At 44.2% G+C, this 16,542-nt stretch overlaps 1 protein-coding gene and 1 long non-coding RNA gene across 2 annotated transcripts; one reads left to right on the top strand and one right to left on the bottom strand.

Annotated features, from left to right (window-relative positions):
- The first annotated feature begins 2,786 nt into the window (after positions 1-2,786).
- LOC106608051 (uncharacterized) lies at positions 2,787-6,807 on the top strand. Its single transcript, XR_014392735.1, has 3 exons — positions 2,787-4,610; positions 5,310-5,396; positions 6,286-6,807. It is a non-coding gene; the product is annotated as an uncharacterized LOC106608051 (long non-coding RNA).
- A 13-nt stretch (positions 6,808-6,820) lies between these two features.
- Positions 6,821-15,143, bottom strand: chgb (chromogranin B). Its single transcript, XM_014205730.3, has 7 exons — positions 14,916-15,143; positions 14,587-14,633; positions 14,363-14,456; positions 11,703-13,305; positions 11,405-11,537; positions 10,180-10,287; positions 6,821-7,282 (listed from the first exon to the last, which is right to left on the bottom strand). The coding sequence occupies exons 1-7, from the start codon at positions 14,962-14,964 to the stop codon at positions 7,199-7,201; spliced, it is 2,118 nt and encodes a 705-aa protein (XP_014061205.2). The 5' UTR covers positions 14,965-15,143; the 3' UTR covers positions 6,821-7,198.
- Between the last annotated feature and the right edge of the window lie 1,399 nt (positions 15,144-16,542).

Raw genomic sequence — 16,542 nt, 5'->3', positions numbered from 1 at the left:
ATCCGAGGGCCTTCAAAAGAGGGGCCGCCAGTTGCCCGTCCCTGGTGTAGGGAATAATTTTAAAAGTATTTTTTACAGCTGTTTTAAGCTGGTGGACCAAAACCGAAAGTAAAAGGCTCAAGAGTGAGTCTCCGCCATGTTACGAGGAAATGAGATCCGAAGGGAGAGATGTGGTTTAAATACAGCCTAGTGTCATTGCAATTCACCTAACTTCCACATAGGGCAGAAATTCTATGTGTAGCACCATTAATATAATGTTTGTCATCTTCGCCAATCAACGGCATTATAATAAAAAATTACTTCAACTTGAACCAGTACAGTGACACCTTTCCAACAAATGTCTGCCCTGCTAGAGCTGCCGCAGTCAACTGTAAGTGCTGTTATTGTGAAGTGGAATCGTCAAGGAGCAACAACGGCTCAGCCGCGAAGTGGTAGGCCACACAAGCTCACAGAACGGGACCGCAGAGTGCTGTAGTGCGTACAAATTGTCTGTCCTCACTTGCAACGCTCACTACTTAGTTCTAAACTTCCTCTGGAAGCAACGTCAGCGCAATAACTGTTCGTCGGAAGCTTCATGAAATGGGTTTCCATGGCAGAGCAGCCGCACACAAGCCTAAGATCACCATGTGCAATGTCAAGCGTCAGCTGGAGTGGTGTAAAGCTCACCGCCATTGGACTCCTGAAGCAGTGGAAACGTGTTCTCTGGAGTGAGAAATCACGCTTCACCATCTGGCAATCCGAAGGACGAATCTGGGTTTGGCAGATGCCAGGAGAATGCTACCTGCCTGAATGCAGAGTGCCAACTGTAAAGTTTGGTGGAGGAGGAATAATGGTCTGGAGCTGTTTTTCATGGTTCGGACTAGGCCAGTGAAGGGAAATCTTAACGCCACGGCATACATACATTCAAGATGATTCTGTGCTTCCAACTTTGTTTCAACAGTTTGGGGAAGGCCTTTTCCTGTTTCAGCATGACAATGCCCCTGTGCACAAAGCGAGGTCTGTACAGAAATGGTTTGTTGAGATCGGTGTGGAAGAACTTGACTGGCCGGGCACAGAGCCCTGACCTCAACTTCATCGAACACCTTTGGGCTGAATTGGAACGCCAACTGCGTACCAGGCCTCATCGCCCAACATCAGTGCCTGACCTCACTAATGCTCTTGTGGCTGAATAGAAGCAAGTCCCCGCAGCAATGTTCCAACATCTAGGGGAAAGCCTTCCCAGAGGAGTGGAGGCTGTTATAGCAGCAAAGGTGGGATCAACTCCATATTAATGACCATGATTTTGGAATGAGATGTTCGACAAGCAGGTGTCCACATACACTACATAACCACAAGTATTTCAACAGTCAACATTTTATGTCAATTCTATCGGAACGTCCTGTAATGTTGCGTTCATCTGGAGACACCCGAACAGACTCCTCCATCTTGTGTCTCTCTCCTCTCTCCTCCAGGCTATGGGTCAGTGGTGCAGATGTACCCAGGAGGAGGTCCTGTGAGGGTGGGGGTAGAGAGCTTTGGGTCCCCCTCCCACTTCCACGATACGCTCCATGAGTTTCCCATCTGTCACGTCAACGCACTGCTGGCAGGGACACTGGACACGGAGGCCAAAGACATAGATGCAGGTGTGTGGAATATAATCCTTTGACAGACCAACAATGCTATACTGTCTCATCTATTGAATTGATTGATGTATTGTCACAACTCTAGATGCTGGACAGGCCAATGGAGACAAGTCCAACCTGACCCAGAGAAAGCAGAAGGCAATGGGGGCAGCCCAGACACAGAGGACCAGAGCATGGAGACTAGTACCAGGTCAGACCCTGCCGAGGACAAGGAGGGAGAGGGAAAAACGGAGAGAGATCAGAGTATGACAACACATAGTTAAGCAGAAAGTTGTCTCTGTTATTTGTCACACTTCCTGGTGCTTGTGTGCTCCAAAGATTTCAACGGTGTACAATTGAAGAGCAGCTGTATGTTGTGTTTCAGGCCCAGGAGAAGAAGGTGAAGATGGAGGAGAAGAGGAAGAAACTGCTGCTGCAGGTGTGCCGGAGGAGAGGAACACTGACGGGGGAGTCTGTTGTTTTGTCTCGCTCTCACCTCCCCACATAAGATCTCTGTTTTAATGACACTAAGTTAGAGTGAACTCTAAACCATGAATGTGCTGTTAATAGACATGTATAAGCAGTAATAAACAGTATAACAGCTTTTTGGCACTAAGACTACATACCACTGACACATGAGTTAGTTTCTGCTCTGTTGGTATTGTCTTGCACTGTCTGAAATCAGTCAAACATGTCTATGTTAACATCTTCATGTCAACACAAGGAACAAAACAGGAGTGTTTAGCAGTAATCTTGATCCAAAGTGAGATAGGTGTGAGATGTCTAGTTAAAGATGTTGGTGCTACAGCAGATGTCATCTGATCCTGTGTTTATTGATAGGTTTGTCGAGGATTGGGGAAACTCATGTTTCCAGGTAGTCTACATCCCTAGTATGTCTCTACACCTGAGTTCCAATACTTTCAACAGGCCTTCCATCCTCCCTCCTTTGAAGTACTCACTAATCTCACCAAATTGGTTAGGTGAAAGAGTTCTACTGTCTAGTTCTACAGTCTAGTTCTACTGTCTAGTTCTACAGTATAATATCTCTGGTTCTTCTCCTCAGGTTGGTGATAGCCAGTCGGTTCCACCCCTGTCTAGTTCTACTGTCTAGTTCTACTGTCTAGTTCTACTGTCTAGTTCTACAGTCTAGTTCTACAGTATAATATCTCTGGTTCTTCTCCTCAGGTTGGGGATAGCCAGTCGGTTCCTCCCCTGTCTAGTTCTACTGTCTAGTTCTACTGTCTAGTTCTACTGTCTAGTTCTACAGTATAATATCTCTGGTTCTTCTCCTCAGGTTGGTGATAGCCAGTTGGTTCCACCCCTGTCTAGTTCTACTGTCTAGTTCTACTGTCTAGTTCTACTGTCTAGTTCTGCTGTCTAGTTCTACTGTCTAGTTCTAGTCTAGTTCTACTGTCTAGTTCCACTGTCTACTGTCTAGTTCTACTGTCTAGTTCTACTGTCTAGTTCTACTGTCTAGTTCTGCTGTCTAGTTCTACTGTCTAGTTCTACAGTCTAGTTCTACAGTATAATATCTCTGGTTCTTCTCCTCAGGTTGGGGATAGCCAGTCGGTTCCTCCCCTGTCTAGTTCTACTGTCTAGTTCTACTGTCTAGTTCTACTGTCTAGTTCTACAGTATAATATCTCTGGTTCTTCTCCTCAGGTTGGTGATAGCCAGTTGGTTCCACCCCTGTCTAGTTCTACTGTCTAGTTCTACTGTCTAGTTCTGCTGTCTAGTTCTACTGTCTAGTTCTAGTCTAGTTCTACTGTCTAGTTCCACTGTCTACTGTCTAGTTCTACTGTCTAGTTCTACTGTCTAGTTCTACTGTCTAGTTCTGCTGTCTAGTTCTACTGTCTAGTTCTAGTCTAGTTCTACTGTCTAGTTCCACTGTCTACTGTCTAGTTCTACTGTCTAGTTCTACTGTCTAGTTCTACAGTCTAGTTCTACTGTCTAGTTCTGCTGTCTAGTTCTGCTGTCTAGTTCTACTGTCTAGTTCTACTGTCTAGTTCTACAGTATAATATCTCTGGTTCTTCTCCTCAGGTTGGGGATAGCCAGTCGGTTCCACCCCTGTCTAGTTCTACTGTCTAGTTCTACTGTCTAGTTCTACTGTCTAGTTCTACTGTCTAGTTCTACAGTATAATATCTCTGGTTCTTCTCCTCAGGTTGGTGATAGCCAGTCGGTTCCACCCCTGTCTAGTTCTACTGTCTAGTTCTACTGTCTAGTTCTACTGTCTAGTTCTACTGTCTAGTTCTACAGTATAATATCTCTGGTTCTTCTCCTCAGGTTGGTGATAGCCAGTTGGTTCCACCCCTGTCTAGTTCTACTGTCTAGTTCTACTGTCTAGTTCTACTGTCTAGTTCTACTGTCTAGTTCTACAGTATAATATCTCTGGTTCTTCTCCTCAGGTTGGGGATAGCCAGTCGGTTCCACCCCTGTCTAGTTCTACTGTCTAGTTCTGCTGTCTAGTTCTACTGTCTAGTTCTAGTCTAGTTCTACTGTCTAGTTCTACTGTCTAGTTCTGCTGTCTAGTTCTACTGTCTAGTTCTAGTCTAGTTCTACTGTCTAGTTCCACTGTCTACTGTCTAGTTCTACTGTCTAGTTCTACTGTCTAGTTCTACTGTCTAGTTCTACTGTCTAGTTCTGCTGTCTAGTTCTACAGTCTAGTTCCACTGTCTAGTTCTACTGTCTAGTTCTGCTGTCTAGTTCTGCTGTCTAGTTCTACTGTCTAGTTCTACTGTCTAGTTCTACTGTCTAGTTCTGCTGTCTAGTTCTACTGTCTAGTTCTAGTCTAGTTCTACTGTCTAGTTCCACTGTCTACTGTCTAGTTCTACTGTCTAGTTCTACAGTATAATATCTCTGTTTTTTCTCCTCAGGTTGGTGATAGCCAGTTGGTTCCACCCCTGTCTAGTTCCACTGTCTACTGTCTAGTTCTACTGTCTAGTTCTACTGGGCCTCATCAAGTTCCTCGCCCCCTCCAGACCCTTTGTAGTGTACTCTCAATACAAAGAGGTGTGCATCTGAGTGTTCTCTAGTATGCTTCCTAGTGTGCTCTAGTGTGTGTGTGTCGTGTTCCCCTGTCGTGTTCCCCTGTCGTGTTCACCCCTGTCGTGTTCCCCTGTCGTGTTCCCCTGTCGTGTTCACCCCTGTCGTGTTCCACTGTCGTGTTCCACTGTCGTGTTCCCCTTTCGTGTTCCCCTTTCGTGTTCCCCTGTCGTGTTCACCCCTGTCGTGTTCCCCTGTCGTGTTCCCCTGTCGTGTTCCCCTGTCGTGTTCACCCCTGTCGTGTTCCCCTGTCGTGTTCCCCTGTCGTGTTCACCCCTGTCGTGTTCCCCTGTCGTGTTCACCCCTGTCGTGTTCCCCTGTCGTGTTCCCCTTTCGTGTTCCCCTGTCGTGTTCACCCCTGTCGTGTTCCCCTGTCGTGTTCCCGTCGTGTTCACCCCTGTCGTGTTCCCCTGTCGTGTTCCCCTGTCGTGTTCCCCTGCCGTGTTCCCCTGCCGTGTTCACCCCTGTCGTGTTCCCCGCTGTCGTGTTCCCCTGTCGTGTTCACCTGCCGTGTTCCCCTGTCGTGTTCACCCCTGTCGTGTTCACCCCTGTCGTGTTCACCTGTCGTGTTCACTGCTGTCGTGTTGTTATTAAACTCTTGTCATTTCCATCTCTTTCTGTCTGTCTCTTTCTGTCTGTCTCTTTCTGTCTGTCTCTCTCCCACAGCCTCTGATTGATTGCTATACAAAGCTCAGGGAACAAGGCGGAGCGGTCAGCCTGAGACTCACCGACTCCTGGATCAGACATTACCAGGTATAAGCCTCATCAAACTGTACAACTGTCTCTGTGGAAGCGTCCATGTTTGTAATACCAGAACTACCTCTGACCTCACTGTCTCTGTGGAAGCGTCCATGTTTGTAATACCAGAACTAACTCTGACCTCACTGTCTCTGTGGAAGCGTCCATGTTTGTAATACCAGAACTAACTCTGACCTCACTGTCTCTGTGGAAGCGTCCATGTTTGTAATACCAGAACTTCCTCTGACCTCACTGTCTCTGTGGAGGCGTCCATGTTTGTAATACCAGAGTTACCTCTGACCTCACTGTCTCTGTGGAAGCGTCCATGTTTGTAATACCAGAACTAACTCTGACCTCACTGTCTCTGTGGAAGCGTCCATGTTTGTAATACCAGAACTAACTCTGACCTCACTGTCTCTGTGGAAGCGTCAATGTTTGTAATACCAGAACTACCTCTGACCTCACTGTCTCTGTGGAAGCGTCCATGTTTGTAATACCAGAACTACCTCTGACCTCACTGTCTCTGTGGAAGCGTCCATGTTTGTAATACCAGAACTAACTCTGACCTCACTGTCTCTGTGGAAGCGTCCATGTTTGTAATACCAGAACTACCTCTGACCTCACTGTCTCTGTGGAAGCGTCCATGTTTGTAATACCAGAACTAACTCTGACCTCACTGTCTCTGTGGAAGCGTCCATGTTTGTAATACCAAAGCTACCTCTGACCTCACTGTCTCTGTGGAAGCGTCCATGTTTGTAATACCAGAACTACCTCTGACCTCACTGTCTCTGTGGAAGCGTCCATGTTTGTAATACCAGAACTACCTCTGACCTCACTGTCTCTGTGGAAGCGTCCATGTTTGTAATACCAGAGCTACCTCTGACCTCACTGTCTCTGTGTGTAGGTGTTGCCTAACAGGACGCACCCTGTGCTGCTGATGAGTGGGGGCGGGGGTTACCTCCTCTCCGAGACGACTGTTACTACGGATACGACTAAAGCTAAGACAGGCTCAACTATAGCAGAAGAGCCGGCCACAAAGAGACTGAAACTCAGAGACCACAGAGGGATGACAGACTATTGAGGGGTGCCCAGAGTTTGTCTAATTTAAATCATTGATGACTTGATTTACATGTACTTGTGGAGGTGGGGATAGAATCACTGAAATGTCTCTCCCTCCTCCTGCTACCAGTTCTAAACGATCATGGCTGTTATTCAGCCCTGGAGCTGCTCTCCAAAGCTCTAAGCTCCCAAATGTAGCATTTTGTTTGTATTTTATACTTTTTTAGCAGAAAGTGCCATGATGTAAAGCAGCCATTTGCTATCACAGCCTCCTTACTGTGCTGCATTAGTGTGAATTTCAATAAATACAGTGCTGTTAAAATACTATTATTCTTGATAACCAACTGTGTGCCTGAGGTATTAAAATCCTGAGATACAGGTTAGTTTTGGTCCCAGAATAATACATTTTATTAAATGCAGACTGAACAAACAAACAACCATTCAAAAGTTTGAACAAAACTGTGATGCGTACTTTAAATATATAGATATCCGGACAAATTAGCAAAGCATCTACTTTATCTTTATACTATTATATTATACTATTAACTAAACAGTCTCTTTTGAGAACATCAACATTTCACAGGTACAAGGGTTAACACAGGAGAATTTGCAGCAAGGCTCTTGGATGTTAATGTTTTTTTTGTCCGGAACGCTGACAGGTCAGTCTACAGCTCTCTCTTTTTAGTCTTTTGTTACTATCTCAGTGTGCTAGCCTTGTGTATCTTAGCATTCCTGTCTGCATGCCTCTGCCTGTCTATCTAGTCACTCCTGTTCTCATGCATCTTCTGAGATATCTTCTGTAGCTCCATGTCCATAGCTGCTATGTTCTCCAGCTCCTTCTCCTGAAAACACACACACACAGAGAGAGCGTTATTACTGCTAAATACACTGAACAAAAATATAAACGCAACATGTAAAGTGTTGGTCCCATGTTTCATGAGCTGAAATAAAAGATCCCTGAAATTTTCCATACACACAAAAAACAAAGTTCTCACATTTCCTGCACAAATTTGTTTACATCCCTGTTCGCGAGCATTTCTCCTTTGCCAAGATAATCCATCCACCTGACAGGTGTGGCGTATCAAGAAGCTGATTAAACAGCATGATCATTACACAGGTGCACCTTGTGCTGGTGGACAATAAAAGGACACTAAAATGTGCAGTTTTGTCACACAACACAATGCCACAGATGTCTCAAGTTTTGAGGGAGCATGCAATTGGCATGCTGACTGTAGGAATGTCCACCAGAGCTGTTGCCAGATAATTGAATGTTAATTTCTCTACCATAAGCCGTTTGAGAGAATTCGGCAGTAGGTCCAACCGGCCTCACAACCGTAACCACCTCCAGCCCAGGACCTCCACATCCGGCTTCTTCACCTGTGGGATCGTGTGAGACCAGCTACCCGGACAGCTGATGAAACTGGGTTTGCACAACCAAAGAATTTCTGCACAAACTGTCAGAAATAATTTCAGGGAAGCTCATCTGTGTGCTCGTTGTCCTCACCAGGGTCTTGACCTGACTGCAGTTCGGCATCGTAACCCACTAGTGGACAAATGCTGACCTTTGATGGCCACTGGCACGCTGGAGAAGTGTGCTCTTCACGGATGAATCCCAGTTTCAACTTTACCGGGCAGATGGCAAACAGTGGGTATTACGTCGTGTGGGAAATGTTTTCTGATATTAATGTTGTGAACAGAGTACCCCATGGTGGGGTTATGGTATGGGCAGGTATAAAACTACGGACATGAACACAATTGCATTTTCTCAATGGTAATTTGAATGTATAAAGATACCATGACGAGATCCTGAGGTCCATTGTCGTGCCATTCATCCACCGCCATCATGCACATCCTCATGTCACAAGGATCTATACACAATACCTGGAAACTGAAGATGTCCCAGTTCTTCCATGGCCTGCATACTCACCAGACATGTCACTCGTGGAGCATGTTTGGGATGCTCTGGATCAACCTGTACGACGGCGTGTTCCAGTTCCCGCCAATATCCAGCAACTTCACACAGCCATTGAAGAGGAGTGGGACAAGATTCCACGCACCACAATCAACAGACTGATCAATTCTATGCAAAGGAGATGTGTCACGCTGCATGAGGCAAATGGTGGTCCCACCAGTTACTGACTGGTTTTCTGATCCACAGCTACCTTTTTTTAAGGTCTCTGTGACCAACAGATGCATATCTGTATTCCCAGTCATCTAAATCCATAGATGAGGGACACATTTATTTATTTCAATTGACTGATTCCGTTATATGAATTGTAACTCAGTAAAATCTTTGAAATTGTTAAATGTTGCATTTCTATTTTTGTTTAGTGTAGCTTAATTTTGGCCTCCATCCAAGGAAGAAAGAACACATAGGCATTTATTCTGTAAAAGTGCAAGCCCTTCAATTAAACCCCTTGCTCCTGGAATCTGACTTCCCCCCTTAATTAGCCACTGCTTTCCCTGGATCTTAATACAGTCAATAGTGTAGATATTCCCACTACCGGAGTCCCATTGTAGGGGATGCTGCTGCAGTGTAGTCTGAAGACTGTCAGGATGAAAAATAATACCCTAGAGTCATCCATGCTCCCCCCTCCCCGTTGCATTTCCTGGCTCCAGAGCAAGTGGTATGATGAGAGTTTATACCCGGGCCAGCCACTATCAGCTCTAACAGGGGTGGGTTGTGAGGGGATGTAATAACTTAGGTTTTGGTGCAATTGCTGCTGCAGCCATGAAAACCATGCGAGGGAGAGAGGAAAAAGAACAGCCTTTTTCTCTGCAGCTAGAAGCACATTCACTAAACTTGTGATTTTATTGCTTTCAGATGAATCCCACAGTGCAGAGTATACCATTTCTTTCAGGGACACATCTCTTGTTTAGCCTACTATCTCTCATCACTGTGAAGACTGTCAGTGCCAAAGAACAATGAGTTGCAGAATAATATATTCATTACATTATTAATTTGCTTAGTGAGCCACCATCACTATCTAGGAAGACATGCCTGGAGTCAAAGAGGGCCTTTCTCTGTAGGCATTTGTACCTGCGCTCATTCACACACAGGCTGTTTCCATTCTAGAATATCAAGGCTCATTTTGAGTTGTGAAGCCTCAACCCGAGCCAGGTCTCCTAGAGATAAACATATGGCTTCTGCATGGTTATGTAACAGAGAGGGTAGAGTCTCTTCCCACAGCAGACTACAGAGAGGGTAGAGTTCTTCCCTGCAGACTACAGAGAGGGTAGAGTCTCTTCCCTGCAGACTACAGAGAGGGTAGAGTCTCTTCCCTGCAGACTACAGAGAGGGTAGAGTCTCTTCCCTGCAGACTACAGAGAGGGTAGAGTCTCTTCCTCTTCCCTGCAGACTACAGAGAGGGTAGAGTCTCTTCCCTGCAGACTACAGAGAGGGTAGAGTCTCTTCCCTGCAGACTACAGAGAGGGTAGAGTCTCTTCCCTGCAGACTACAGAGAGGGTAGAGTCTCTTCCCTGCAGACTACAGAGAGGGCAACATCCAATATTGGACTGGTTCATAATTTTCATGGCTTGAAAAAGGTTTTCTTACTTCAATATAAAGCAGGATTGTGGTGTCTGTCTAAGAGCATGAAACATCCAAAACCTTGTGATATGTTATCTTTCAAGATATATTTTCTGAGAAGTTGAAGAGGAAGCTGATGATATAGTAATTCACCATTGAATTGTTCTGTGTCATGTTTCATAAAGGTTATTTGTGATGTTCAAATGTTACCTCCTCTGGGGTTAGAGATACGCTCCTCTTCTTTTCCTCGTCCGCCGGCTCTGATTGGCTGGCCAGCTGGTGATTCTTATAGGTCAGCAACTTCGCCAGTTCCTCCATCTTAGCCAATCAAATCACATCACACTTTAGTGTATTAAAACATTTCTGTACTAATTAAAATCAAATTGGAAACAATTGATAAGCATAATGATAGATTAATATAGATCCCGCTTTAAATGACGTGCAGCTTATAAAGGTTTCATAAAGCCTTCATAAAGCCTTCATGAACACTACATACATGTGCCACAAATCAATCATCTATAACTATGTCATACTCTATTAAGGGTTCATAAATGTGGCATAACTGTGTGACATAACCACCAATGTCAAATATGACATAAACCTGTGCTTTATAAAAGGTGCCATAAGCATCGCTTAATAAAGGCTTTATAAATCATATTAAATTGAGGCTTCACAAAGCATTTATAACCATCTTGGTAGAGCATTGCAACGCCAGGATAGCGGGTTCGATTACCGGGAAAACCCATACATACAAATGTATGCACGTATGACTAAGTCGCTTTGGATAAAAGCGTCTGCTAAATTGTAAATGTTATATTACTCTAAAACATTTCTAGGATGGCCCACCCTCTTTCCCTAATGAAGGTTTATGTGTTGGTCCACTAGATCTTCCGTGGATTTGGACAGAGTCTTGGAAGGAGATTAGATGTAACGTGACAAACATGACTTCCTTCAGCACATGTCACCCTTTATAAAGCACATGTTAATATCACATTTGACATCGGTGATTATGCCACACAGTTATGCCACATGTATTAACCCGTTATAAAGCACATGTTAATATCACATTTGACATTGGTGATTATGTCACACAGTTATGCCACGTGTATTAACACTTTATAAAGCACATGTTAATATCACATTTGACATTGGTGATTGTCACACAGTTATGCCACATGTATTAACCCTTTATAAACCATGACATACAGTTATAGATGCTGTGTAACACATTTATGTAGCGCTTATAAAGGCATTGTGAAGGCTTTATGAAGCCTTTATGGACTGAACATCATATAAAGTGGGACCTTAATATATAAACGATTAAAGAACAATAAAAGTGATTGAAAAAAATGATTAAAATAGCTCAAACTATACAAACTAATACAGCAGTAGTCCAGTCTAAACATGTAGGTTATAATAGGTTGTACATAGAAACCTTATGCAATGGTGTGTGTGGGTCTATGCTTCTCTTCCACCAGGCGGGGTGGTAGTATCCTCTGTAAGCCCAGGGAGAACGTTTCTCATACACCTCGCCCTCCCCCAGGAGACGACTCTTCTCTGCCAGGTACCTGTCACACAAACACCAGCACAACCTATACTCAGTGCCGGTTTCCCGGACACAGATTAAGCCTAGTCCTTGGTCTCAAAAGCATGTGTCTAAAATGTCCTTTGGTAAAAATTGTTATGGTTGAAGATTTATAGCCTGGAAAAAAGATGAATATATAGATACACACCTCAGAGCCTCCTGCCTATCCCTCTGTCTCTCAGCCTCCTCGGCGTCGCCATCCATCTTCTCCTCCTCATGTTCGTCCGAATCGCTCCTTCGTTCCTCGTCTTCCTCCTCTGAGGAATCCCCATTTCGTTTGTGATGCTTCTTGTGGTGGTACCTGTGAGTTGGTTTCCAAATCCTCTTCTCTCTCTCATCCTCATCCTCCTCTCTCTTCTCCTTTCCATCACCCAGACTCCAGGACTCTTGGCTGCGTTCTTCATCTGGCTCCTCTCTCCCTTCTTCTGAAAGCTCCTCATCACGTTTGTGGTGTTTTTTGTGGTGGTATCTGTGTGTGGGCTTCCAGATTCTCTTCTCTCTATCCTCTTCCTCCTCTTCCTCTGACTCAACTGATCTCTTTTCCTCTGATTCCTCGTCCGATGAGTCAGCACCTCGTTTGTGGTGTTTCTTGTGGTGATATCTGTGTGTGGGTTTCCAAATTCTCTTCTCTTTCTCCTCCTCCTCCTCTTCCTCTGAAGGATCTTCACTGCGTTTGTGGTGCTTCTTGTGGTGGTACCGATGGGTGGGTTTCCAAATCCTCTTCTTTCTTTCCTCATCATCCTCCTCTCTCTTTTCTTTCTCATCGCCCAGACTCCAGGACTCTTGGCTGCGCTCTTCGTCTTCTTCATCTCGTTTGTGGTGTTTCTTTGGGGTGTACCGATAGGTAGGCCTATATCTCTTCTCCTTCTCCTCGCCCAGGCTCCAGGATTCCTGACTACGTTCCTCTTCTGGCTCTTCTCTCTCTTCCTCTAAACCCTCTTCATCTCGTTTGTGGTGTTTCTTTGGGGTGTACCGATAGGTAGGCCTATATCTCTTCTCCTTCTCATCGCCCAGGCTCCAGGATTCCTGACTACGTTCCTCTTCTGGCTCTTCTCTCTCTTCCTCTAAACCCTCTTCGTCTCGTTTGTGGTGTTTCTTTGGGGTGTACCGATAGGTAGGCCTATACCTCTTCTCCTTCTCATCGCCCAGGCTCCAGGATTCCTGACTACGTTCCTCTTCTGGCTCTTCTCTCTCTTCCTCTAAACTCTCTTCGTCTCGTTTGTGGTGTTTCTTTGGGGTGTACCGATAGGTAGGCCTATATCTCTTCTCCTTCTCATCGCCCAGGCTCCAGGATTCCTGACTACGTTCCTCTTCTGGCTCTTCTCTCTCTTCTTCTAAACCCTCTTCATCTCGTTTGGGGTGTTTTTTGGGGGTGTACCGATAGGTAGGCCTATATCTCTTCTCCTTCTCATCGCCCAGGCTCCAGGATTCCTGACTATGTTCTTCGTCTGGCTCTTCTCTCACTTCTTCAGAAACCTCCTCATCACGTTTGTGATTGGGTTTCTTATGATGATACCTATGCGTTGGTTTCCAAATCCTTTTCTCTTTCTCGTAGTTGAGGTCCCATGACTCCTGGCTGCGATCTTCGTCCTCCGGTGTCTCTCTCTTCTCCTCCACAGACTTCAGGAGGGCCTCGATGTCTTTCACGTCGGCGCCTGGTGCCTCAGGCTTAGGTTCATGTTCTTTGCCCTCCTCTTCATGGGTCAGCACCTCATCACTTTTCTTCTCCACAGGAGCAGCATGTTGGGCACCTGTAGAGGGGGTGGAAGAAGAGACACTCAAAGGGCATTCAATAGTGTGTTGACAATATCAGTGTCTACTACTTTATCCTTGTCTCATGTTGTCCAACTCAAGCCCCACTCTGCAAGTTCCCCCTCAATTCAAACATTACAGAGACAGAAGAGCTACTCGGAGGCACTGGCACTTTTTTCCAGCACTGCACTGACACCTGATTCAACTAATCAGCTACTCATAGACCCTTGATTAGTTCATTTTGGTGACCATTGTAAAATGGTTCTCAACAATATATGGAAAAAGCCCAGGCATTATCTGTCTCCCACAGTAGCATATTTAAATTCAGCTAAGTAGAATTTCCATCAATACAGAAGCAAATGCTAATTTAGGTTTCTCTATTCATATCTCCTCAGCTGGTTGCCTAAAGCCCCACCGAGCCGAAGTCCCACTGAGTCCTATGACCTACAGCAGTAACCCTGTGTAATATTACTGTCAAGCGAGAGGGTCCACTCCCGTCAATGACTCCCATTGTTAGGGCGGAGACAAGACCATCTCCTCATTATATACAGTACTGGTATCTCTGGTTGTACTCATTTTATCTCTGCCTCCAGTCAACACGGGGCTGCATCTCAATAGTCTAAAGTGGCTTCATCTGCTCATCTCCTTTCCTTCATTTCCATTGACATTACAGAGAAAGACAGGCAAAAGTGATTTATTGGTAGCATCATGGCAGACCAACATTTTACATTTTATTCATTTAGCAGATGCTCTTATGCAAGCAACTTACAGTTAGTACATTAATATTAAAATAGCTAGTTGGGACAACCACATTTTTACTCGAAAAAGTAGCTATCGGCAAAGTCAGTGCTGGTGGAGGGGCGGGGGATGGGTGAGTCAAGTGCACGTGTTAGTTTATGAAAGGCAAGTGCAAGGTTCATTAACCCCAGTCTTGTAAACAAACACTGACATCATATTGCTTTCACCGTTTATGAAATGATATAATGCTATCTTTTCAAAATCCTTCCTATATGCTGCCTTTGAAATACAACAATTAGTCATGTAAAGACTACTTGCCTGCTTTGAGAATATCTTTGCATTCCTGATCCAGAGGGTGAGAGTCAGGTTTGGTCAACGCCTTGGACAGGACCTCAACCAAGCACCGGGTTACCTGGAAAACAGTAACAAGCAACCTGTCACGACTCTCTCATTAAAGCATACAGTGCAATTTCAGTTATATAATAATGCTATTTCTTTTTAATCTGAGTTATGCAACAAGAGACGGAAAACAGTTCGCGTACCACATCCTCTCGCTGTCGTTCTTTTCCAACGGGAAGTGATAGATTTTCTGAAAATTCGTGAGAAAATGGGTCAGAATGTGGTTCTGTGCTGAAAAACACTTCTCCATAACTATATATTACATTCCATTTAGTTTTGCAAAATAAATATGTGATATTGATGAGCAATTATAAAAACATTACTCAAGAAGATTAACAGAGAAAATGCTCCACACAATGCATGACTGACTACTGCGTGCAACTCTCTCTCTCAAGCAGTGTCGCTCTCCGTGGTGCTGAAACGCGCTACAGTACACACACAACGAAACACATTGAATTTACCAATAGCTTACCTGCAAAGAAATACGCAACCACAGCAAAAACAAACACAAGTTTCATCATGGAAGACTTAGATTATCTCCCCGTAGAAATGACCTAAGAAAGAGCTGATAAATAAAGCAAAAAGTCTAAACACATCACCGCCAAGCCAGCTCCCGTTCTCCATCCGTGTGTGTAGGAGCGGTTGTGTGGGTTCTGCTGCGGTAGCTGGACTCTTGTAGTCTGAGAAGTAGAGGGAGGCACACCATATATCAGGAGTGAACTGGAAGAGGTGTAGGAGGGATGTGGACGTCACCTACATCATTATTAGATTAGATCGTAGTCAAAAAGGCAATAGCCTACAGCAAGACGTCAACAGTCATTTTAATAAAGTTGTTTGATGAATGCAACAACTGGCATCCCAATTCTAAGCGGTGTCAGTGGATTTACATCAGGCTAGTGGTCAGCAACACAGAATTGGGTGCAAAACAAGAAGTTTAATTTTATTAAAGAAAGGTTCAGGCCACGAAATAAAGAAACCATTTCATCTCTCCAGAACATTTCAAAGTGTCATGTAAGTAGCTATCAGCAAAGTTAGTATTGCTTTCACAGCTGGGGAAGCCACAATAGAATAAATAAATGTATGTTCAATATGACACTATCATTTCACAATCCTTATTACATGTGTGCAAAGCTGTCATCAAGGGAAAGGGTGGCTACCTTGAAGAATCGCAAATATCAAATATATTTTGATTTGTTTAACACTTTTTTGGTTACTACATGATTCCATATGTATTATTTCATTATTTTGATGTCCTCACTATTATTCTACAATGTAGAAAATAGTCAAAATAAAGAAAAACCCTGGGATGAGTAGGTGTGTCCACTTTTGACTGGTACTGTATGTCCTATACGCTTCAGAGACACTATGTTCAGTATATAGCCAACCATCTGTGAATAATTCATCAGAACATGCCAGTAAGCAGTAAAAATTCCATGGGAGACACTAGCGCAGTAGGCAGGGTTTACAATATGTGTGGAATGCCTGTTAACTGAATTAATCCATTGATTTTCTCATATCTCATTCCGTTTCATCTAATATTGTATAAATTAGACGACCAAACAAACTAGTGCAATTTTTTCACAAATAAACAGGAAGTCATGCTCAGCGCTATCAGGAGAGATAATGTTGTGAAAACACCAGCGCATTTAACAGAGAAGCATAAATGATTCAGAGCTGGTTGGTAGGAGAATGAGTGGGGGCTCGTAGTGATACTGTTTTGCTGGATATCTGATGATGATCTCTTGGTTTTCAATAGTTGAAGCCTCCTTTTTGACATATACTAACGGTTCTGCCAAATCTGAATATATATGGCACCAATATTACATGTTAAATGAATATCTAGGGCTTAAGATAGGGGTGAGAGAGAGAGAGAAAGAGAGAGAGAGAGAGAGAGAGAGAGAGAGTTGGTGGGAGGAGAAAGAGAAAGAGAGAGAGACAGAGAGTTGGTGGGGGAGAAAGAGAAAAACAGATGGAGAGTGAGAAAGAGAGAGAAAGAGAGAGATAGTTGGTGGGGGAGAATGAGAAAAACAGAGAGAGAGGGAGAGAGTTGGTGGGGGGAGAAAGAGAAAAACAGAGAGAGAGAGAGAAAGAAAGAGAGA

The sequence above is a fragment of the Salmo salar genome, chromosome 06, assembly GCF_965601325.2.
Source record: "Salmo salar chromosome 06, fSalSal1, whole genome shotgun sequence".
Classification (NCBI taxonomy): Eukaryota; Metazoa; Chordata; class Actinopteri; order Salmoniformes; family Salmonidae; genus Salmo; species Salmo salar.
Note: the sequence above shows the minus strand (reverse complement) of the source record. Positions and strands in the feature narration are given on the sequence as shown.

What these genes read in the sequence shown, in the direction of transcription:
- chgb (XM_014205730.3), bottom strand. Translation starts at nt 14,964, where the DNA reads ATGATGAAACTTGTGTTTGTTTTTGCTGTGGTTGCGTATTTCTTTGCA. An exon ending in CAAAGATATTCTCAAAGCAG is followed by an intron (nt 13,306 to 14,362) that starts GCAAGTAGTCTT and finishes CCCCCTCTACAG; the next exon opens with GTGCCCAACATGCTGCTCCT. An exon ending in CACACACACCATTGCATAAG is followed by an intron (nt 10,288 to 11,404) that starts GTTTCTATGTAC and finishes TGATTGGCTAAG; the next exon opens with ATGGAGGAACTGGCGAAGTT.